Source organism: Podarcis erhardii (assembly GCF_964252035.2).
Source record: "Podarcis erhardii genome assembly, chromosome: 14".
NCBI lineage: Eukaryota > Metazoa > Chordata > Lepidosauria > Squamata > Lacertidae > Podarcis > Podarcis erhardii.
In genome coordinates this window covers 41,620,027-41,644,332 of record NC_138503.1, presented here as the reverse complement: position 1 = coordinate 41,644,332, position 24,306 = coordinate 41,620,027, and the positions used below count along the sequence as shown (strand labels likewise).

General features: G+C 46.2%; 2 protein-coding genes and 1 long non-coding RNA gene across 6 annotated transcripts in view; 1 reads left to right on the top strand and 2 right to left on the bottom strand.

The window, feature by feature from the left end:
• Positions 1 to 7,555, top strand: part of DCUN1D3 (defective in cullin neddylation 1 domain containing 3) — a 37,361-nt gene extending 29,806 nt beyond the window's left edge. For all 3 annotated transcript variants that reach the window (XM_081840034.1, XM_081840032.1, XM_081840033.1), the window contains exons 4-5: positions 1,739 to 2,271; positions 4,300 to 7,555. In XM_081840034.1, the coding sequence (XP_081696160.1) occupies positions 1,841 to 2,271; positions 4,300 to 4,783 (915 nt within the window). In that variant the 5' untranslated portion in view covers positions 1,739 to 1,840 and the 3' untranslated portion in view covers positions 4,784 to 7,555. The remainder of the gene's footprint in view (positions 1 to 1,738; positions 2,272 to 4,299) is intronic.
• On the bottom strand, positions 6,234 to 15,711 carry LOC309329371. Of its 2 annotated transcripts, none has more exons than XR_014151093.1 (2): positions 15,228 to 15,711; positions 6,234 to 6,592 (listed from the first exon to the last, which is right to left on the bottom strand). It is a non-coding gene; the product is annotated as an uncharacterized lncRNA (long non-coding RNA). The 2 variants fall into 2 exon arrangements; XR_014151094.1 differs by having other exon boundaries at positions 15,249 to 15,711.
• Positions 15,712 to 17,740: 2,029 nt separating this feature from the next.
• Positions 17,741 to 24,306, bottom strand: part of REXO5 (RNA exonuclease 5) — a gene marked incomplete at its 5' end in the record, with an annotated part of 33,253 nt that continues 26,687 nt past the window's right edge. Inside the window, 4 exons of the mRNA XM_081839704.1 lie at positions 17,741 to 18,830; positions 21,790 to 21,899; positions 23,132 to 23,340; positions 23,574 to 23,793. Coding sequence (XP_081695830.1) covers positions 18,767 to 18,830; positions 21,790 to 21,899; positions 23,132 to 23,340; positions 23,574 to 23,793 — 603 coding nt within the window. The 3' untranslated portion in view covers positions 17,741 to 18,766. The remainder of the gene's footprint in view (positions 18,831 to 21,789; positions 21,900 to 23,131; positions 23,341 to 23,573; positions 23,794 to 24,306) is intronic.

The following is a 24,306-nucleotide window of genomic DNA, read 5'->3' as shown; positions in this document are numbered from 1 at the left end:
CATCCCTGGTGCCCTCCAGATGATGTGCCATCAGCCAGTTGCCCAAAATACCTGGAGAATATTTTTGTTTTCATTGATTCCGTCAACAACTGAAATTGGCGACTTGTGACAACTCTGATTTCTAGACTTCTTTGCATATACAATCTGATTGCAACCCTATACAGTGGTGCCTCGCAAGACGAAAATAATTCGTTCCGCGAGTCTCTTCGTCTAGCGGTTTTTTTGTCTTGCAAAGCACAGTCATTAGTGGCTTAGCGGATTAGCGCTATTAGCGGCTTAGCGGCTTAGAAAAAGGGGGGGGGAGGGAAAAAACTCGCAAGACTCGCAAGACGTTTTCGTCTTGCGAAGCAAGCCCATAGAGAAATTTGTCTTGTGAAGCACCTCGAAAAACGGAAAACCCTTTCGTCTAGCGAGTTTTTCGTCTTGCGAGGCATTCGTCTTGCGGGCCACCACTGTAATGGCCTTATAAAAATAGGTTGGGGGGGAAGGGTCTTAGACTAAAAATCACCAGATGAGTTCATGGCAGAGGAAAGATCCGAGCTAACTATTTCCCCATCCATCACTCAGTAACCTAGCCACTAGGCTTCACTAGGTTGTCTTCAATTTGCAGGCTACACCAGAATCCTTGCCTTGAGAGCTTCAGCAGGGATCACATGCAAAGTACTGCCCCAGAAACAGCCACTTCCTGTGCTGTCGGGGCAAGCCCGGCCAAACACATTTTGCACTTCTGCAAGGCTGCATTGCACAACTGGGAGGGTGCACAAGAATCCTTCAGAGACTTCAAGCTTGAGGCTGTGGGTGACATAAGAGTTTAGCCAGAATATCCAAAGCGGGAACAAAGGATGAGGTCATATATTGGATGGGATTGTTTAGCCCAGTTCTGTCCTCTCCAGTGCTCCCCAACATCCTTCTCCAGGTATTTTGACTATATATTCAACTGACTATAAGTTCATCTTTGATTAATTGGGCAACACACCTTTTTTAAAGTTAGTTGCTTTCAATTTAAGTATTTCTATAAACTGCAGATGGCAGTGGCATGTTAGGTAATTTCCTCCATTCTCTTGCTTGGAAGGTGGCACCAACCGTGATACATACATGCAAAGGTAAAGGACCCCTGGACGGTTAAGTCCAGTCAAAGGCGACTGTGGGGCTGCGGCGCTTATCTCACTTTCAGGCCGAGGGAGCCGGCGTTTGTCCACAGACAGCTTTCCGGGTCATGTGGCCAGCATGACTAAACCGCTTCTGGTGCAACAGGACACTGTGATGGAAACCAGAGCACAATGAAATGCTGTTTACCTTCCTGCCACTGTGGTATCTATTTATCTACTTGCACTGGCATGCTTTCGAACTGCTAGGTTGGCAGGAGCTGAGACAGAGCAACGGGGCCTCACCTTCATCGATTGAATTTGAACCGCCGACCTTCCGAATGGCTCAGTGGTTTAGATCTTGTGTCAATTGTGGTAGACATTGTATCATCACCCTGTTCATTGCTTTATTGTTATTTCTGAACCATAGGAGCCAACTCCTAGGGACTGAGGAATCTTTGGCTCCCTCAATAAAATATTTGAGGAGGCTTCCCCCCCCCCCAAAAAAAATTGATGGGCATTGCCATTCAAATGGTGTGCGTGCACTGTGTCATGTGATCAATTATGCAGGGCGGGGCTTACACAAACACCCCAATATTTTATTCATGTTGGCCCCCCTGTTCTAAACAATTTCCCCACCCTCTTCCCCCTAGGTTGCTCCACCGTCAATGATGGCATGCTGAGACCCACCAAGCAGCGGCGGCGTGGGCGTGCGATAGCAAGGGGGCCGCTCTAACCGCTGGGCGTGGGACACCATGGGCCAGTGCGTCACCAAGTGCAAGAATCCTTCTTCCACTCTTGGCAGCAAAAATGGCGACCGAGAATCGAGCGGCAAGGCTCACGGCAAGCGGAGCACGATTCACAAGGAGGAACACTGCACCGCCGGTGGGAAATCCTCCGGGGACATCCTGGTCAATGGGACAAAGAAGATGGAAGCCTCTGTAGAGTCTAGTCAGCCTCCTCCTTCTTCCGGGGACGCGAAGAAGGAGCCAGTTTCTGGCACGGAGGAATCGTCCCTCCACAGGACTGAGGAATTATTTCGGAGGTACAAGGACGAGCGAGAAGATGCCATATTGGAGGAAGGCATGGAGCATTTTTGCAACGACCTCTGTGTCGACCCAACCGAATTCAAAGTCCTCGTCCTGGCATGGAAGTTCCAGGCAGCTACCATGTGCAAATTCACAAGGTGAGTTCCTGCAGCTGTGACCTGCTCAAGGACTACTTCCTGACTTACATAAATATTGGTGGATTGCCAACTTGCTGATTGTGAATCTACATAAGCTGTATATAAGAGAAAATGATTCTAACAGAAACCATACTCCCCATGTCTTTTAGGTGATGCACACTGCGTCGTTTTTAGAAGAGGCACCCCCTCTTTTATACATTAGAGGATGCCTCTTCAGGTAATGGTTTCAGGTTTTATAAATAGTTGGATTGCAAAAAAATGTTTTTGAAAATTTAAACCTGCTGCTGTAAAAATCATGATTCTCAGATTCTTCTCTTTATGGGAAAAAGTATGTGCAAATGAGTTGTTTTTCTCACCTTTTTGAAGACTTGCAACTGGTCCCTCCAACTGGAGTCCCACTCTCACCTGTTAGGTTGTTGTTGTTATTATTATTATTATTATTATTATTATTATTATTATTATGGCAGCTTCCAACAGAATATAAAAGAACACAACAAAGCACCAGACATTAAAAGCTTCCCTATACAGGGCTGCCTTCAGATGCCTACAGAAAGTTGTCTGTTTATCTCTGACATCTGGCGGGAGGGTGCCAATACAAGAAGGCCCTCTTCCAGGTTCCCTATAACTTCTTGCACTGAGGGAACCGACAGAAGGCTCTTGGAGCTGGACCTTGGTGCCCAGGCTGCACAATGGGGCCAGAGACGCTCCTTCAGGTATACAGGGCTGAAGTATTGTGGAGGGGGGTGCAGCTCACCCATTGACCTACCCCATGAGGACTGTCACCACCCAGGTAAGTCTGTGAACTGAGCTACAGATCTTTGGTGCTTCAAGCACCTTTCAGTGCAGGAGCATAAGTGCCAAGATTAGTTAACAGCAGGAGATGGTTGTTTGCCTTCTATCTCTGTGTGTGGGCTTCCTGGAGTCATCTGGCTGCCTGCTTTGGGAAGCAGGATGCTTGACTGAGTGGACCTTTGGGAACAGCCTTATGTATGTGTTTTAATTGTGTGTGTGTGTGTGTGTGTGTGTGTGTGTGTGTGGAATTCGCTGTGTGTGTGTGTGTGTGTGTGTGTGTGTGGAATTCGCTGTGTGTGTGTGTTTTAGTATGGAATTGTTTTCATTGCTGATGTTTTAACTGTAAATCACTTAATATATTATAAAGGCAGTGATTCATGTAAAGGTAAAGGGACCCCTGACCATTAGGTCCAGTCGTGACCGACTCTGGGGTTGTGGCGCTCATCTCACTTTATTGGCCGAGGGAGCCGGTGTACAGCTTCCGGGTCATTTGGCCAGCATGACTAAGCCGCTTCTGGTGAACCAGAGCAGCACACTGAAACGCTGTTTACCTTCCCGCTGGAGCGGTACCTATTTATCTATTTGCACTTTGACGTGCTTTCAAACTGCTAGGTTGGCAGGAGCAGGGACCGAGCAACGGGCGCTCACCCCGTCGCGGGGATTCAAACCGCCAACCTTCTGATCGGCAAGCCCTAGGCTCTGTGGTTTAACCCACAGTGCCATTCAACGTCCCTTGATTCATAAAATGAATCAAATAAATAAATAAGCTGGACTGATCCACTGGGCTTCAGATTGTGTTGGGGAGAAAATCATGTCTTTGCATGTTCGCATACGGAGTAAAACTCTGTGTCAATGGAAATAAGTGCAACAGGCAGGACTGAGGGGGTTTAAATTCATTCAGGGGTAGCATGATGCTCAGTGATGCATATGTTTTCACAGAATGTTTGAGCTGGCATTTCTTTCCGGTACCATTTTCTGATTCCCCCTTTCCCAACACAAATTAATTGGGATCAAAGGGAGGAATGCAAAACTCTTCCGATCGTTTTGTCAGCAGAAGCAGTTCTGCTTGCCACTTGATCCCCCCCCCCAACTCCTCCCTCTGAGTGCTGGTTTGGGGGTTCTCACCCCTGATCCAGGAAGTTGCATGTAGCCGCTGTGACTACTAGCCCTGAAGTTTTTGCTTGTGATGCTGAAGAAAAGGAGGTGATCTAACTGGCTTCTTTTCCCCTTGACTAGGACGGAGTTCTTTGAAGGCTGCAAAGCAATAAACGCAGACAGCATTGATGGGATATGTGCCCGGTTCCCCAGCCTCTTAAACGAAGCCAAACAAGAAGATAAGTTCAAGGATCTCTACCGTTTTACCTTTCAGTTTGGCCTGGACTCCGAGGAGGGGCAGAGGTCGCTGCATCGGGAAATAGCCATTGCCCTTTGGAAACTAGTCTTCACTCAAAACAAGCCCCCCATATTGGACCAGTGGTTACACTTCTTGAATGAGAACCCCTCAGGAATTAAGGGAATCTCCCGGGACACATGGAACATGTTCCTAAATTTTACTCAGGTCATTGGGCCGGACCTCAGCAATTACAGTGAAGATGAGGCCTGGCCCAGTCTCTTTGATACCTTTGTGGAATGGGAAATGGAGAGGCGGAAGAAGGAGGAGAACACCAAATGCGTTGCAGCTTCACAGACAGCAAGCCTGTGTATAGACCACCATACTTAGTGCCATTTAACACACCGAAAACAGCCGTAACCTGTTAACCTTTCATTACCCATAAGCTCCGGACTGGAATTTACAGACGCTCCAGATTTTTCTACTTTACACCTTTCTCTGCCTTGTATTTTTGAAAGGGCTCTAAAATGCTGTATCCATATTTTAGGCACTTTCTTTTGAATTTTGGGTTCTTCTCGTTTCTTCTTCCCCCCATGCCCCCTGAAATGTTTGAGACCCCCTGGCTGCAAGTTAAATGGTTTATTTTTCTCTTTTTCAAAAAAACAAAAACAAAAAACGTTGCAGATTGATGTTGGTTGCACAACTTTAAAAAAAAAACTTTTTGTGAGGTTAAATTAACATCGCTAAATTATACAGTGCCAGATTGAAGTTCTGCAAATATACATACATATATATATGTGTGTGTATATATGTGTGTATATATTTCAGAGCAGGTCTATACTGTGTGTAGTGCTGTTTACATTGTTGAATTTTTTTTTAAAAAAGGTTGTGATAATTTTATGATTCATACCATGATGAATTAACAGTGTTAACTGTTAACTACAAATGCATTTAATTCCCAGGTAAATAAGATTCTGAAAGCCAATGAAAGCAGCATCGTTTCCTCTTTTTTTGTAGCATGGCTAGCTTCATTTAATTTGGCTCCTGGTTTTTATGGGCGAGAAGAAAAGCTTACTTTTGTCTGAAAGTGTATTCTGTACCTGCCAGTCAGCTGAGAATTCAGTAATAACCTTTTTTGAACCCTTGGTTCTGAGGCAAAAGGGAGCAGTACATGGTTTGGTAGAGAGGGCTGTTGTTGTTTTTTTACTTCTTGCCTTCCACTCTCCGCACACACACACCCCCAACGAAAAAGAAAAGTCTGCCATAATTTGTGGCAGCTTTGCACATAAGCTCTGTTCAGACCGACAGGATGCCAAGCATGTACTATGATGGGGTGAAAACTAAGCCAGGAGTGGGGAACCTTTGGCCCTCTAGATATTGTTTAACTGCAACTCTAGCACAGCCAGGCATGATGGGAGCTGTATTTTAGCAATATCTGGAGCACTAAAGGTTCCCCACGCCCAAACTAGGCAGCCTTGCAGGGATGGTGCTAATGCAAGCCCTTTTCCGATAGCATTAAGTGATGGGATTCTCCTCTCATGTGGGCTACTTGTGTGAATGATAGGCCTTGCCACTTTCTGGCTGCAAACTGGCCATCCCTCGCTGTGCTTAAAGGGCGTAAGAGCTTTGCTAGCCCAGTTATAAGGTTGTAGTCACTCCTCTGCCCACCCACTCCCCAAATCCCCAAGGGACTGTATTTTCACGGCCGTGCAAAAGCGCTTTTGCTTGACTGAAAAGCCAAAGGTGGTTCTTCTTCTTCTTTCAGGAGCATGAACCTAGAGAGAAGCGGCGAATGTTTACCCTCCAAGGAAATAATAAAAAAAAGACACACAAACACAACTTGAATAAAAACTCTGCTTTAATTTTATATACTGTATTTGACTCTTGGATAAAAGTGTCAACCCTGTTTGGCTGGTAACTATCTGTAAAAGAGGGTGTGTTTTAAAACAACAGCAACTACAAACAAGCCTTTGGTTTTGAAATCAAAGTAGTGGCCATTTCTTCTCTGCTCTAAGAAATGAGCTCCAGCTGAATACGATTTCTCCTGGGGCCTTCCCGTGTCTTTATTAGCAGCAGCCTGGCCAGGTAGTTCGGCAGATGTTCCTTTGGCTCACATAGAAATTCAGAGGTAGCAAAAGCTTGGATTTCTGTTTCATCTGCTGTCGAAAAGGCCCAGAATTAACCAGAGTGGAGGGAACCCTGTTTTGGAATAATATTTAGCAGTGACACGGTAGGCCTCTTATTTTGGGGTGGATTTCTTTTAAATTTCACCTGTATTAGGGATGATTTGCTCGCTTTCAACTGTTGTAACCAAAAAAAGGGAGTTTCCTTAACACTGGCCAGATTATGTTGTTAACTGGATTTTTGAAAAACATTGCTAACATTTTTAAAACCTGGGGAAAGGAATAGTTGCTGAGGCTTTCACCTGAAGTGAGCCTCGCCTCCATATGGCTGTCTTTTTTAAAAAAATAAATATGTAAAATATCCAGTCACTCACTGAAGGCTCGCAAAAGTAGGTTTTACTCCCCCCCCCTTTTTAAACATACTTAATGCACCCTTTCCCCAACTTGGTATCCTCCAGATCTTGTAGGACTACAAATCCCATGTGGGAGTTATGGTCCAGCATGCAGAGAACACCAGGTTGACGAAGGCTGGCTTAACGAGTAACAGACTCACTCGAGCTTTATTTTTTAAAGTAATCCATCTACCGATACATCCCATTGTGTGTAGCTTGTGACGAATGGGAAAGATGATCGTGTGGTAGGTTGGGCAGGGGCATTGAAGACCCACCCCCCTTTGCAGTTGCCCTGTGACCATGCAGTGTGCAGAAGCAGGCTAGCTCAGTTCCTTCACCGCTACAGCTCTTCATGCAAGAGAATCACTTCAAAGTCACACACACCTTTCTTTCTCTAGTATCCCCCCCCCTTTCCCCTTTCCTAATGAAGTTTACATGGACGCACTTGGATTATCCCAATTGGTAATTCCATCAAGACAAATTCTTCTAGATCTGAAATTGCCAACAATCCCGAGCTGGATAAGAAAAATAAAATAAAAATACTTTAAATTCACACCCTCTCTCGCCTGTCAGGAGCAGGAATTGACATCCATTTGTTTGTTGATGAATATTGACTGCATTAAAACACCTTTTTAAAATTGTGCAAACGCTACCAGGAGTGCTGTTTTTACGGGAAAGCTGGTTTTAGTGGCTGCCAACTCCTCAGACCCCTGCTCTTGAGTCCAGACAAGGAAGTTCATCCTTCAGGGTTAAGGCTGCATGTGTGTTCCGTTCAATATCCTCTTTATTATTATTATTGTTATTATTATTATTTATTTATTACAAAGGAAATTGTGTGCCTAATTTTTTTTTTGGGGGGGGTGCCTTTTGTTTTGGTGTGTTAATTCATTCCCGAGGGTCCTGAACCCTCTCGCTTGACCTTGCAAAGTATTTAGCCACCTGCTTGAAGGTTTGGCCCACAGAGGCTTTTGGAAGAAGCCTTGGTTATTAAACACATAATGAATGGCAGTAACTCTGTGCCTTTGAGAGTCTCTTGTCTGCAGAGGTTCTGGGAAGACCTATTTTAGTCAGCAGCCTGTTCTAAAGAGGTTTGGGAGTGGGGGAGGTTTGGAACATCCCTCCCTCTGGTCAGGCAACAAGTCCTGCTTCCAGATAATGTGCCACAAGTGTTAAGAGGTGAGAGAATCTCTCCTTGCCCACCTGTGCTAACCCCCCCCCCCCCGCTGTTTCTTCCTAGAGGCTCCATTGCATGATCTAATTTACCTTCCACCAACACTTTAAGCCATGAGTAGGCAAACTAAGGCCTGGGGGCCAGATTCGGCCCAATCGCCTTCTAAATCAGGCCCGCGAATCAGCGTGTTTTTACATGAGTAGAATGTGTCCTTTTATTTAAAATGCATCTCTGGGTTATTTGTGGGGCCTGTCTGGTGTTTTTACATAAGTAGAACGTGTGCTTTTATTTAAAATGCACCTCTGGGTTATTTGTGGGGCATAAGAATTCGTTCATTTTTTATTTTCCCCCCCAAAATATAGTCCAGCCCCCCACAAGGTCTGAGGGACAGTGGACCGGCCCCCTGCTGAAAAAGTTTGCTGATCCCTGCTTTAAGCTCTTTAAGCCTCCTGAGATAAATGCCAGCGAGAGAGAGAACCCCATGTAGCCAGCACTAATAAGGGCAGCCTCCCAGAAATGAAAAACATTTGCCCAGATTGCTTCAAATCATCTTCTCCATAACTAAGAGTTGCTTGCTTGTGTGAGTCAGGAGCAGGGATCAGATGGGCCACTGGTCTGAGAGGATGGAAGATAAGCTAGCCCGCAGCATCTGCAGGTCCACAGATTCCCCGTCCTTGGCTTTATCTAGTGAGCGCTCGCAAATTAAGCTGTCCTGTCGAGTGCATCTACCGCACTACGATTCCCAGAAGAAATAGTAGCTCCATGCAATATGACGTGTTCTCATTGCCCTTCTTTCTGCCAGTATGTGAGCAAGGCCACAGGGGCTGGGTGATAATCTGGTTTTCAGTATTGTGATATATCGCCTGCTAAACATTGCGATATACTGATATTTAATGATGTCTGAAATGAGGGAGCTTTGTAGAGGCATTGGCTGGCTTCACGGTTTTTCCCACATTGTGGTTTTTGCATAGCACACACATACACACTATGATTCTTGATAATATTGCTAGGTCAAAATTATGAAACTGGTATAACGATACGGACTTCAAACCCATTTTGGATCATACATCGCCCAGCCCTAACATACATTGCCAAGTCAAAAATTATTTGAACCAATATATATGGACTGGTTTTGGGCGATATATCGATATAACACCCAGCCCTAAAAGCCACCCTCCACAGAGTGGGACTAATGATGTGTTGGGATTCTTTGGTGCAACCTCACTGTGAGCTGACAAAAGAATCTATGAAGAAACATCATTGCCCATATAACACATTGTTCCTGAACTCTGAGAAAAGTGGAGCGTGGCAATATTAACAGATCTTCTGCAGTTGCCCAGAGGATTACCCTCTGTTCTGTGAACACCAACCTGTGCATGTGTAATGTGTGCTTCCCAAGTTTAAGTGTCTTAATTTCCTGCTCCTCAGCCCACAAACGTGTCAAATGTAGCTTATGGAGGGGCACTTTAATCCACCAAGCAGCAGCTCCTTTACACTTTTGCCAGTGGGACAGGGGCGGGGAACTGCACGGATGGACTCCAACTCCCATCAGCCCCAGGGAGCACAGCTGGTTGTCAGGGATGGTGGCATCTGCAGACATCTGGAGAGCCACAGGTTCCCTGCTGCTGCTCTGCAGGGGTGGAGCGGAGAGGCAAACTTGATTGATTGCTGAAACGTGAATCTCATGGAACAACAGGCCAAGTATAAAAGGCATGTTTCTCATTTTTGCACAATCTTTTAAACATGTAAACTTTGGGTGATGAATGGACATGATGTTGACAAGTACAGTGGTACCTCGGGTTACAGACGCTTCAGGTCATATACTCCGCTAACCCAGAAATAGTACCTCGGGTTAAGAACTTTGCTTCAGGATGAGAACAGAAATTGCATGGCAGCGGTGGGAGGCCCCATTAGCTAAAGTGGTACCTCAGGTTAAGAACAGTTTCAGGTTAAGAACGGACCTCCGGAACGAATTAAGTTCTTAACCCGAGGTACCACTGTACTTAAAAATGTGGCTGATGTAAAAATAGGTATTGATTTGGTCCCTGCAGTGAAATCTTCCACAACTTGGAGCGAAATGGCTGCAGAAACTCATTTAGCACAGTCGTGGTAATTATTGGCTGGAAAATGAGTTGATGGCTGTAGTTTCTGTGGCATCCTGCTGCCTTTTTCCAGAAATGTGATTTTTTATCTCTCCCTCCCCGCTTCCTGGTAATAAAATATTTACGCTTCCTACAGATGGCACGGCAATGTGGCTTACAAAGGCCTCCCGAGATAAGAGGAGCGGAACCTGGGCAGCAGTGAGGCATCCTTGGAAACCCAAAAGTTACACCATGCTGCACCAACAAAGCCTGGCCAGAGGTACCATTTTAAATGCTGGCTGCCAGGTAGGCCAAGCTATTGGCAAGCATCCTTGCAGCATGGCTTTTGCATGCCTGACATGTGATTCATCTCAAGCAGGTTCCCAGGCAAGACACATTAGTCATTCAAAGGGATGGGTTCCGCAGGCGCTGCCACCTGCTTGGCCAAATTCCTGCTGTTATCATAAGGGGTGTGTAGATCCATGTTCCAGTCGCACCTACATAGTAGTAGATTGCCACAGATAATAATGTACAGACAGAGTTTCGGTGGCAGAACATGTGCTTTGCAGGCTCCAATCTCAGCTTCCATCTCTGGTATCTCCAGGTAGGGCTCGGAAAAATGCCCATCTAAAGCTGCTAGAGAGCTTCTGCCAGTCAGTGCAGACAATACTGAGTTAGGTGGAACAATGGTATGAGGCAGCTGTGTATGTTTCTACAAATACTGTACTCATACACGATCGTTCCCAATAAGAGCCCAATCTGCATGGAGGTGTCTTAGAATCAGTTATTTATGGGCATTTAATAGGTAAGCAATTAGACTGAGTGTTGGCCATGGTCCATACGTGATGGGTCATTTCTCAATGGGCTTCTTTTTGTTGGGATGTGTGGCTTGAGCGGATACTGCCATAGCCAGAGGTTTGGACTAAATACAAGCAACAGGGAGTAGGTTTTCTGTTTTTGCAGACTAGCAATCCCTTGGTTTATATAGGCTCCTATCCAAATCCCCATTTGAGAGATGAGTGGATTTACCCAGTTGCTTCCTGTATTTGTCCTGTGGGTTCACTTTGCCAGTGTGGTGTAGTGGTTAACAGCGGTAGTCTTGTTATCTGGGGAACCGGGTTCACTTCCCCGCTCCTCCACATGCAGCTGCTGGGTGACCTTGGGCCAGTCACACTTCTCTGAAGTCTCTCAGCCCCACTCACCTCACAGAGTGTTTGTTGTGGGGGAGGAAGGGAAAGGAGAATGTTAGCCGCTTTGAGACTCCTTAAAGGGAGTGAAAGGCGGGATATCAAATCCAAACTCCTCTTCTTCTTCTATTCTGCTCCTCCTGGATTTCAGTTCAATGTACCTTTCAATTTCTTGAATTGAAGCATGCACATCACTCTGCTACAAATACTCTTCATTTTCACCTTGGGGGGGGGTGTCTTCTGCCGCCGTGCATATCTTGTCTGCCATTGGCAAGCCACTGGGCTGCAAAAGGATTGATTTATGAAGATATTTGTATACTGCTATTCAGGTAGACCTTAAAAAGCTGACTGCGCACAATCAGATCAGGGTTGCTTCTGCCAATGTGCTCTCAACGTCCCTGTGTGCCTTGGAAACGTCAGAGGCAGGGAGAGCGCTGCATCCAAAATTTGGAAGTTAGAAACACTTCTTTGTATGGAAACTTCCTCATGTTTCAGTAAGAGTCACACAATGGGGCTGATTAGCAGGAGATTCTGGTGAGACAAATGGAAGTGTATACTGTAATTGCAAAATGCGCAGTTTAAGGTTTGGATTTAGAGGTATGGAAAGAACTTGCACATGATGTAGAGGTGGTCAGCAGCTTTGAGGGTTAGATGTGCTCATGGAGAAGTTTTTCAATGGTTTACTACAACCATCTGGTTGACCACTGTGAGAACAGGACGCTGGCCTAGGTGGGCCTGATCCAACAGGTTCATCTTAATGTTTCTTGTATTCTTACTAGTATTGACGGCTATAAATCTCGATCTTAGGCAATATGATACAGTTGCTGGGAAGCAGGGCTTGTTTGTTTGTGTGTGTGTGTGTGTGTGTGTATGTACATACATATACAGTCATACCTTGGGTTACAGATGCTTCAGGTTGTGTTTTTTTTGGGTTACAGACCTGCCGAAACCCGGAAGTAGCAGAACAGGTTACTTCCAGGTTTCGGTGGTCGTGCATGTGCAGAAGCACCGAATCGCAACCCGCGCATGCGCGGCACTGTATGTTGCAAACATTGCAGGTTGTGAACATGCCTCCCGCACAGATCACGTTCACAACCCGAGTATCCACTGTACACACAATTTCAGATGTAACAGAGAGAAGCAGTATCAGCTCACATGAACAATAACAATAATCCACCCATCTTAATTTAAACACATAAGTAGTCCGTATGTCGAAACAGATAACCAAACAAAGGGGTGGCTCAGATAGGCCTCTGGTCTATATTAGCAGGGCTTTTCTTACATCTTTAGCTATGCTGTGAAAAAAGGCATAGGCTTCTTACAAACGCCTCCCCCCTCTTGATGATTATTATGTCTATAGCAACTAGGTGGTCTTCCCTGAAAAGTGAAAAGGCTTTTCATGAGAGTCTGTCAGCCCTGTCTGCTCTCGGAAAACAACGCTGATTCATTTCCCCAGTTCTGCAACATGCAAAGAAAAACTCGTTTAAAAAACAAAACAAAGGAAAAGATGGGAAATAAGCAATCTCCCTGCATTCGTTCCAAATTAGGCTGTAGTCTCCATTTGTCAACTCAAGTCTGCTTCCCTCTGCTCCATTTCTTTACAGGATTAATGTCGGACATTCAAAACAATTTTGCCGGCGGGGGGAGAGAGAAATTTGACTATACTTGTGAGAAGTGGTAGAGTGCCAGCTCTTGGCATATGTGCTGTCTCTCCCTTGCTCTTTTGGCTGCTGGTCTTGCAGGTCTTGCACGCCATCCGTCTGCCTTCTGAACCAAGTGGCCTGCCGAGATGTTAATTGGCCGTGAGTGTGGTTGTGTAACCCGCTTTCCAAATTCAGAGCAGTTGCTGCCTTTGTTCCTTTTCCTCCCCCCCCCCCCATTTGTTGTGCAATTCCTTTCGACCTGTTGCCTCCCTGTCTTTTAAAACCTAAGGCTTTAAAATACATAAATGGGGGGGGGGTTGGGGGGGCGAGGAGGAATATGTTTAGCAATAAGAGGCATGAATAGATGCATCCAGCAAACCGGCCCCATTGCTAAGGTGAAACAAACCATGCTCACTCGTAATTGGCTTTTGTTTTGGCTGCTTGCACACTGTAGATTTAAAGCACACACCACTCTGAGAATACTGGGAATTGTACTTTGCTGAGGGCGCTAGGAATTGTAGCTCTGTGAGGTGTGAACTGTGGTTCCCAGGATTCTTTGGCATGGTGAATGTGCTTCAAATCTATGGCGAGTACACAGCCTTTCTCTTCAACACACTAAAGAGGGTGGTTCAAGCGTGAGACAGTTTTGCAGGAAAAGTCGTTCCAGAATTCTAGGTTAACGGCTGCTTGTACCTGTGGGAATCTAGTGTCAGAGTTATCAGCTTTGACAGCGCAGTGCTTAATATTTCAAGACTACAACACTGAAAATATCGGTAAATGGGGCTTTCTTAAGTGTCTGTTTGCAAGAGGTTCCCAGTCACGCAACCCTCCAGCAAGGCTTGGGAGAAGCGGAAGGACAAAACGCAACTGAGCTTTTCCTTGTCTCTCTCATCTCGCTTCCACACGACCTGCTTATTGAGCATTCGGCCTGATTTCTTTGCACAAAATTCGCTCGAGAGGCTGCATGACGCCCGCTCTTTATGGAGCATCGATTCTGATTTGTTTGCAGGGGAGGTACCACAATGTCAAGCAATTGCTATCCTGCTTTTCCACTGGTCCCCCCCATACTGCAAAAAGTCCACCCCCATTTTTCTTGGCTTAAGCAGTTTTGTCATGCAAAGGTGCCAAATCCCTTCAATTCTCCAACTTGAATTTGATGACAGGCGATTGGATCCCAGCTGCAAAAGAGCAATAGCCAAGAAACAGCCTGAGAAGCCTTAAAATGCCTCGTAGTTTCTCATAGAGGGAGGCCATTGGCCTTCACAGTGATTTATCTCTTCCAAAAGCCTGATGCCTTATTGATTTGTTTCTTAGATTTGTATCTCACTGATACAAAGCAGCCACCAAACTTTGCCATTGCCAAGAATGGTTTAGATGTTTTGGTACAAAAATCATGGGAAGTGTAAAGCCTTGTGATTCTTGAGGGGAAGCCTGGAGGGCTGGATTGGGCCCCTCCCTTTGTTACTGTAAAACGGAGGGTGGAGTTTCTTAGTTTAGTCTTGGAGCAGAAACAGAAGAGATGGAAAATGAAGAGTTATAATAGGTTTGGAGCCACAGAAGGGCGAGGAATGGGGGCCAGAGCAGTTCCTTTATAGAAACCCCCAGCTTTCCCCCATAATTTTCATCTTGCATTAAAGGCTCTACTCCCTTTCAGAGATAATAATGAACAAGATGCAGGCTAGGGCTGGGAACACTCCCTGCCTGAAATCCTAGGGAATGGCTGCTGGTCAATGTAAGCAACACTTTGCTAGATAAGACCTCCCTACAAGGCAGCTTCCATGTTTACTTTCCACTGTCCTGATCAATGGCGACAGGGATCACAACTCTGGGATGGCATGCAGTTCTGAGGCCCCCTTTTAAAAAATACAACTAATTAATACCATTAATTAGCTGATGTTTCCATCCTGCCTGTTTTGCACTGGTTTTCCTCCACCATTGCCCCCAACGGTTATGTCTTGTAGCCAACCAAGTTTTTCCTCAGCATGCCTCAAAAGTCTACTCTGCACAGTCTACTAGCACTGAATACAGCCCCACAAGCCTGGCATGCGTTTGGGGATAGGGGTGTCATCCCTCCCCCGCTGCTTACACAAAGCTCTGCGCCTCCAAAATGCGCCACCTTCATAGCTCAGTGCAACCAAGGTCAATGGCTCTGTGGAAGAAAGAGATGTGGGGGAATTAGAGCAGGCAAACCTTGTTGAGCGCAGGTGCGAAAAGCCCATCTGCTGACATTTTCGCACCTACACAACTGCAGAATGTACCTGTCTTTCGTTACATGTTGTCACCATTTAGCTGCTTGGATACATTTCTGGCGAGAACCCGGTGAAATGGTCGGTGACTCAGCCAAGCTCCTCGCTTCACCTTCGCCTATTTTCCCCTCAGGCGGCTGCCATTTTTGTTTGCCCGGAACTTTCCGGAATTAGGCCAGGAGGGGATGGAGCTGGGCCTTGGTTGCTGGGCCAGGCCTGCACCTCCACAGAAAGTGTGTTACATGACCTCCCTCACAGGAAAAAGAGTACATGGACAAGACCAGAGATGTGTAGCCAGACAGATAGTGAAGTCGCATTGGCTCATGACCCCAGGCCCCCTTCCCAAAGCGGGAGTTGGGGGGTCTCATCTGAAGTGTGGCTTGGGGGATCTAAGCTCAAGCAATGTTAAGTCAGCCTAACTTTTGAAACATGCCTTGCAGTCATGAGCTCATGAATTTATGACCTATTTACATTTCCATACCCTCCAACATTTCTCTGATGAAAATAGAGGTGTCCTTAATAATAATAATACTAATAATAATAAATTACCCTGACCATCTGTCTGGGTGGCTTCCAACATATATAAAAAACTGTTAAACATTAAACCATCAAACATTTTTAAACTTTGCTACGCACGGCTGCCTTAAGATGTCTTCTAAAGGTTGTATAGTTGCTCATCTCGGCTTGGGGGAGTCACAAAGCTCCATACCCTCCAACATTTCTCCAATGAAAATAGGGAAGTCCTAAGGAACAGTGGGACATTCCAGGATCAGATCAGAAACCGGGGCGGCTTCTGTAAATCTGGGGCTGTCCCTGGAAAATAGGAACACTTTGAGGGTCTGCATTCCCTGCCCCCCCCCCACATGGGAGCTTGAAGCATGATTTCCCCCTACCCTCCTTTTATTCTCACAACCCTGTGAGGTAGCGCTTGGCCCATTGATCTTCATGGCTGCGTAGGTTTTGAAGCCAGGTGTTCAAAACCAGACTGATGCTGAGCCCTACACAAGACTGACTTTCCACTTGCTGCTTTCTGCACATCGAACCTCTCTACTTCTCTGGCTGCACCAGTTTCGATGCAGGCACAGTTCAGAGGATACGCAGCCTCTGGGTCTGCAGATGAGGTGGGATCCTGTCCAGCCAGCATACCCAGTGGTCAAGGATAATGCAGTCTGGAGGACTGCTGTTTTCCCCCAACTCCCATGCTGCTGTTCTAGCTATCTATTCATAAAAGTGTATTTATGTACCGCCCTCTTGCAAAACATCAGGAACATAAAAAGGAGAGCTTTAAAAGCAATACAGACCTAAAGACGACAAGACACCCAGTTGTACCAGCATCAAGAGTCTTATCTGGGCAGATCGCAGTTGGCATCCATGGCTGGTTTTGTGGTGCATTTGCTGAGCACGCCTGGGGGCCTGCTGCTAACCTATGAAATGTACGGACCCTGCTGCTGTTCCTGCTCTTTGTCACTGTCCGCTCAGTTGCTTATTCCAAGTGTGGAAGCAGTGAGGAGATGGAACAGCTTCTCCAACCTGCCTTGGCTCACCCTCTGGGCAGTTGTGAGGATTGAGCCCAGAGGGAGGGCAAGCATGTAGGCAAAGGGGAAGTAGTGGCTGCTTCCTCTGGAGGAAGTCTATTTCTGGCCCCGCACCCAACCCCAGGAACACAGGAAGCGATCCTTGCTGCATCTAGCTCAATATTGTCTACACTGACTGGCAGCAGCTCTCAAGAGGTTTCAGGCAGGGGATGCTCTTAGCCCTGCCTGGAAATGTTGACAGCCCACAGTTCTTCCCAGCTTGGAGCTGGCATTGGGTGTATTATCATCAATGATTTCTTATTCCTGAAAACAAATCTAATCCGAAGAGTTCTTTTCTCCCCAAAACATGTATTCAGAGATTAGTTGATTTCCCTAAGAGGCCCTTTGCTCTTAAATCCCGTTATTTTTTCCTCTTTTGGGGGGCACAGGCATGCTCACAGGGGCTGTTGCCTTTGCTCAAGTTGCTTTTAGAACCAAATGGGCTGCAAGCCTACCAGAGCTATGGTCATGTGGGCTTCCAAAATATATTTGGAATAAATGAATAATAATAATTCAGTCTATAGACATTCCTGCCTCGGCAAGAGTTTCTCTTTCTCTCTCTTCCCCCGCCCCCTGGTGTTCCTCCACCCCACTCATGCTGAAACCTTTCCTTTTATGAAGATGGAAAAAGACCAAAATGTGTGAATCACAGATTCCATTTTCCCATGGGCAAAGTTAAGTGTTTTGCTCTAAAATGTGCTACTTCCTGCAGGCTGGATGGTATGTGTGTGTGTGCTGAAAATGCTACAAACGTTTATGAAAAGCTTAATTATGGGACCTAAGAGGCAGAGATTGGTGGGTAGCCCTCATCTATGCACCTTTTGGCCCCGGGGGTGGGTGGGTTGCATTTTGTTACATACATGATGGTGTGCCTGTTTAAAACTTCCAACAGTTAACATTATTTCTTGTTAAATTTCTCTCTCTCACACACAACGGCCAATATTTATTAGAGAAGAATGTCCTGAGAATTTTCTCATTTGAGCAAACCCTTAACTTGTTGGGCGAATTTTACACACAAGGAGAATATATTTGGCAAACTCTTCCTTCCCTCTCAAAATTTGCCTCCTGAAAATCCGGGTGGTGAATTTCGGTGACAACTATTAGGATCCAACCATTAGATAATGTTGGCTCTTAAAAAAGTAAAGGTAAAGGACCCCTGAAAGTTAAGTCCAGTCGCAAACGACTCTGGGGTTGTGGTGCTCATCTCACTTTACTGGTCGAGGGAGCTGAAGTTTGTCCGCAGACAGTTTTTCCGGGCCATGTGGCCAGCATGACTAAGCCGCTTCTGGCGAAACCAGAGCAGTGCATAGAAATGCCGTTTACCTTCCTGCCAGAGCAGTACCTATTTATCTACTTGCACTTTGACGTGCTTTTGAACTGCTAGGTTGGCAGGAGCTGGGACTGAGCAATGGGAGCTCACCCTATTGCGGCCCTTCCAATCGGCAAGCCCTAGGCCACCCATGTGTTGGCTCTTAACATAGCTTTATTCAGTATTAACAGAGTGGAAGTTTCTCAGAATGGAAGTTTTCTTTGAAAGTCTCATTTCTGACCCTCTTCCCAAAGTACTGGAGAATTCTCTTGCCCTGGAGAATATTATGTGAAACTCCAACCCACACCACCCGAAAACAAGATGAGAGAATTTTGGGGATCCATTTTCACTCAGCTCCATCAAACCCAGACCCAATTAGCTTCTTCCATGCTCTTTCCCCCCACCTAAACATTTGGTTAGCAGTTAGCAGAGGTTAAGTGAAGGTGGAGTGGAGGGGGAACCCAGCTTACTGAATTAATACCTGGATCAGCTTCTTTCATATTTGACTTGACTGATTTTAATATTTATAACATTGAAGGAATTGGGAGGAGGGGACTTGCTGGTGTTTGGGATGCAGGGCCTAAATGAAATCACTGGAGCTTTTCGCAAAACCAGGGCGTTAAAAGCTGTGAAGGCGAACGGGAACCTCAGGAGGCGGGCTTTTCTCCTTTGATTCCCAGCAGGCCGAAGCCCTGGAACGATTCGGAGCCTCTGCAAAGCAAGCGACAGGAACCAGCGTTACTTTCCTTCCAGGGACACAGTGCTGAACGGTGGAGGGCTGTGTAAACTCTGCTTTTTGCAGGCAAAGGGAAAGCTGAACAAGATGCCCTGTGTGGGCAGATGGTCTTTATTTAGTCATTTATTTATTATTATAATTATATCCCGCCTTCCCTCCAAGGAGCTCAAGCTGGCGCATGTGATCCCTTGTTTTATCCTATCATAAACCTTGCGAGTTAAGATTTGGCTGAGAGAAAAGCGACCGGGCCTTGGTTGCTTAGTCGGTGGAACACGAGACTCTTAATCTCAGGGTCCTGGGTTTGAGCCCCATGTTGGGTAGAAGATTCCTGCATTGCAGGCGGTTTGGACTAGATGACCATTGTGGTCCCTTCCAACTCTACAATTCTATGGCCACGCAGTTGGCTTCATGGTTGAGCGGGGATTTGAACCCTGGTCTCCCAGGCCTTAAAAGGTAAAGGGACCCCTGACCATTAGGTCCAGTCGTGACCGACTCTGGGGTTGCGGCGCTCATCTCGCTTTATTGGCTGAGGGAGCTGGCGTACAGCTTCCGGGTCATGTGGCCAGCATGACTATGCCACTTCTGGCGAACCAGAGCAGCGCACGGAAACGCCGTTTACCTTCCCGCCGGAGCGGTCCCTATTTATCTACTTACACTTTGTTTGCTTTCAAACTGCTAGGTTAGCAGGAGCAGGGACAGAGCAACGGGAGTTCACTCTGTCACGGGGATTCGAACCACCAACCTTCTGATCTGCAAGCCCAAGAGGCTCAGTGGTTTAACCCACAGTGCCACCCGCGTCCCTCTCCCAGGTCTTAGTCCGACACTATAACCACTACGCCATCCTGACCCTCAGGGCAGATTCTCTGGAGCCATGTTTAAGCATGCCCCGCCTATAACATCCTCAGAAGCATGTAGGCAGCTTTTCACACCTTTATGTCAAATTGTTGGAGCTTGGTGAGAAATCTTGGAAGGGGTGACCAGGAGGGAAGTTTTGTGTGGAAGGACTATTGCACTTGGTTCAGCTTGGGCATTAAAACCAATTTCTTGGTGCAGCATTCTTATGCTCCTCTGGTTGGTGGATCTTGGGAATATAGTAAAAATAAAACAAGGTAGACCTTCTGATTGGCAGGCCCTAGGCTCTGTGGTTTAATCCACAGCGCCACCCGCATCCACTTGCGCTACGTACTGTGGTGCAAAAAAGAAAAAGAAAAAGGAATACGGTACACTGGCAAGCTTTCAATAGTTAACAAAGAGCAGGAAAATACAGGCATGAATCAATTCCTGTGTGTGACCCCAGGCTTATCAGGAGCAAAAAAATGACTTACTTGGGAAGCATCTAACACTTCCCTGCCCCCCCCCCCGCTTCAAATAATCAGCAGCGAGGGTTTAGGATCAAAGGATGGAGGCAGAGTGAATTTTAAAAGGCCTGCAAGGGCTCATCCCTGCATTCAGACCTCCCCTGGGGCTGATTAAGCTAATGTGGTGTTGCATGCGGAGCTCAGGAAAGAGAGCTGGGTGAGGTGGGTGCTGGAGGAAAGATCTATAGCTACTGATATAGCACATTAAAAGAATCATTGCAAACAAGCGAAAAAACTGTAGCAGCAGCAAGAAACCCCCCTCCTCCCTACACCCCAGTGAACTGAAGAACAGCCAAGCCGGTCTAGCCTCTAGGGTGCTCGGCTGCCTTTCTTTTAAGCCCCTGAAAAATAATAACAGGAGCCCAAAGCCATGTAACACTTGCATGGAGGAGATAACTGAAAAGCCATAAAGCAGCAACTGATATTTTGAGAGCAGGACCGGAAGACTCCAACCAGCTTGAGACGGTAGGACTGCGGTCAGTTTTAAGGGCTTCTTGTTCCCATCAAGCTAACTGAGGAATTTCCCAATTTTCCTTCCCACATTCATTCAGGCCACCCCTAAGGCCCTGTGGACTGGAACCTTCGTGCTCTGTGCAAATTTTTGACTGTCCTCTATGGCTACTGGCTCATTCATGAAATCTGAAGAAGTGTGCATGCACACAAAAGCTCATACCAATAACAAACTTAGTTGGTCTCTAAGGTGCTACTGGAAGGAATTTTTTTTTATCATGAAAGCAGGTCACCCATCCAGGCTGGGGAGAGGAAATGGAGATAAGAAATTTGTGCGGGGGGCGGGGAGAGATTTGGTCTGAATATGATGAGGGTTTGCTTTTCCAACCCAGTGATTTAGTACATTTTATCTAAATGGCACAGACTAAAAATTCCTGTTTTTCTTAATATATTTTTTTCCAAATAAATAAATTTCTGCTTTTATTCACCATAGCCTGTCCCATTCGCACCCCTCCTCATGTCCTGGTTTATTCTTCAGGGGGATTCAACCCCCCCACCTTGTCAAGGCCTACAGAATGGTAGGGTTTGAAGGAATATCAAAGGTCATCTAGTCTGACCCCCTGCAATGGTCTTTCGAGGACCACTTAATGATTTTCATGCCTATTGTAGCAACTGCAACGTGCTAGATGCTGTATGATTTTTAATTGCCTTTTTTTTTTGCTTCTTTTATTTTCTTACATTGCATTTCATTGTGCTGCAATTTGCATTCCACAGAAGAAAAACATAAAAAGGCAATTGGAAATTGCTACAAATACTTACCGCAGACAATCCTGTGGACCGCCTGAATGAAGCATGAAGATCACTGGTGGTCCGTGGAGTACAGCTTGGGAACACCTGTTCTATACCCGTGTTCTTCAACTTTAGGTCCCCAGATGTTGTTAAGACTACAAAACCCATTATCCTCAGGCACTTAGCCAATGGTCGGGGATGATGGGACTTGAAGTTCGAGAACATCCGCGGGACCCAAGGTTGAAGGACAGTGCTCTAGATGATGAGCTTGCTTTTCAACATTAGAATTCTGTGAAAGCAGAAAAAAAACCCACAACGCAATTGCAAAGTTTTTTACCTGTTTGTGCCTGGTAACAAAACAACACAGAGCGTGTGGTTTGGCAAGCACCGATGCAGCTGTTTGATTCTACGGTCTAATGTCTTCATGGCTTTCTTTAAATCTTCTTCCTGTGTAGAAATAACACAAAGGCTGTCCTTAAAGCAAAAACCCAATAACCACAATGACACTGGAAAGGGCAACAGAAAGTTATTGCACGGTGGGCAAAAGAGCATTGGTAGTAGGGCCCCCAGTACTTTAAATTTGCAATTAAAAAGGAACCCATGACAAACTGATTATTTAAGTGCTTTGTGGGCATTTAAGTTAGGGATGGCTTTTTTGTTTCTCTTTTTTGGCCCAAGGACCACAAATGATGTTGGTCATCTCTCTGAGGACTGCAAACAAAAGTGGGTGTTGCCAAAATTGGCACAGTCCCCCTGTGCCCCAACTCTTGCACCTTCACCCACACATATGGGCAGAACATTAAGAAGCTCCCTACAGGATCGGGCCAGCTAGTGCAGCACTCTGATCTCCCAGTGTCGAACCAGAAGCCCAAAGGAAGCTTGCAAGCACAACTTGAGCACAACACCCTTCTCCCCACTTGCAATTCACAGTCACTGTACATTGCCTCCAACAGTGGACATTCATGCATACAAAAATCATACACACACACACACACAACTTTGATCTCAGCTGATTCAAGTTCACTCTCGATTCTTCCTTTGCAGTCATGTCTTGATTTCAAGTCCTGGCTAAAAAGGAAGACATTCTCCTTTAGATTCCTCTCCCAACTCTGCCTTTCCAAATATAATTCTGCACTGAATGAGGTGCTGAAATGAACAAGCAGCCCTGCAGACAGCTGACCATCCTATGATGTCAGGTGATGGAAAGGAGGGTGTGGTTTGTAGGCTCGAGGCCTGATAGGCTTGTGGGCCACAAGTTTGTCACCGCTGCTTCCCATCAAGCCCTGCTCTGTCCTCTCCTCCCACCCCAGTGCAGGAAGATGTCAGTGGATGGGGTTGGCATACCAACCGTGAGTTTGCCACCTCTAGTACACATTGTTCCAAGAAGTGTGCATGCACACGAAAGCTCATACCTAGAACTAACTTAGTTGGTCTTTAAGGTGCTACTGGAAGGAATTTATTGTTCCAAGGTTATGAGTAACGCATGAATGCAAAATAACAGGAAGCTGGCGCAGATGGTTCGGATTATATCCTCCAACACCAAATGAAGTTTCTAGACCAGTCATCAAGAACACTCCACTGGCAGAGTCCGTTATCAATGCTGCAAGCTCAGGAAGGTACCAAAAGGTAACCTTTGTCCCAAGCTCTGCGACACGTTGAGAGCAAGGCAAAAAGCTCACCAAAGCAAAGGGCCGCTCCTTTTCCAGGAAGTGAGCTTCAAGGGGTGGCTGTGGAGCAAGGAGCTTCCCGCCATTTTGATTCACGTGACGAAACCATTTGTGGAGACGTGCGGGCGTGAGAGCCCTCCTGCTCTGCATTTTGCTGCCTCTGGCTGTCCGTTCCCTTATGGCTTTGAGAGCATGGGAGGCGCTTTCTGGTGTGTGGAATTCTAAAACAGACACACACAAAAATCAATTGAGTGCTATTTCCTCAGCCAGGACAAATAACAAAGATTAACTGGGGGAGATTCCCAGGATGGTGCTTGTTTGCTCAAAAGCCTGTCTCCCCTCATCCAAGAAACTGCAGGAATAGACGGCATATAAATAATAAAACATTATTATTATTATTATTATTATTATTATTATGGCGCCTAGAATCCAGTTCCTCAGGTGCCGTACTTACTGAGAAAGCAGTAATTCCTCTGTTTTCCGGTTCTGGGATCCCTTGGCAGGAAAACTGCATTTAGGTCTTTCAAATAACGCAGCTTCTCCCGCAAGCCTGCCTCGCTCTGGGCTTTCCCCAATCCTGCCAGATAAAGGACGCCTTCATTGTCTGCATCTCTTTCCAGCTCCTTCACCAGCACCTCAGAATCGAGTGTTTCCTCAGTGACGGGTCTCTGAAGCTGAAAGGCACCAGGGGAGAAACAGACCATCATCTGGCTGGCACCCTGCAGTCCAGAGGCCTTCTATCCTGTGTGAATGAAGGCATTACTTAAGGGGCTGGTGGGCTTCCAATGGGCATGAAATGCTTTAGAGGAATTTGGAAGATGCAGGTCAGAGCAGAGGGTGGATTCCCCCCCCCCCGACACACACCTTCTTTCGCAGCCTGATCACCTGGAGGCAATTTGTACGCGCCGCAGGAGAGTGGCTCCGTGCAGGTCTACTGTGGAAATATTTTGCTTAATATGGTTTTTTGTCATTGAAATACACTGCAGATGTCTGATCTCCCTGGAGACCTAGAGATGTGACAATAGACTGCTCTGCCTCCTTTCTTTTAGCAAATGTTTTGTGCCACTGGGGAAGTGGTACAGTGGTGCCTCGCAAGACGAAAAGAATCCATTCTGGGATTCTCTTCGTCTAGCGGTTTTTTCGTCTTGCGAAGCAAGCCCATTGACGGCTTAGCGGATTAGCGCTAT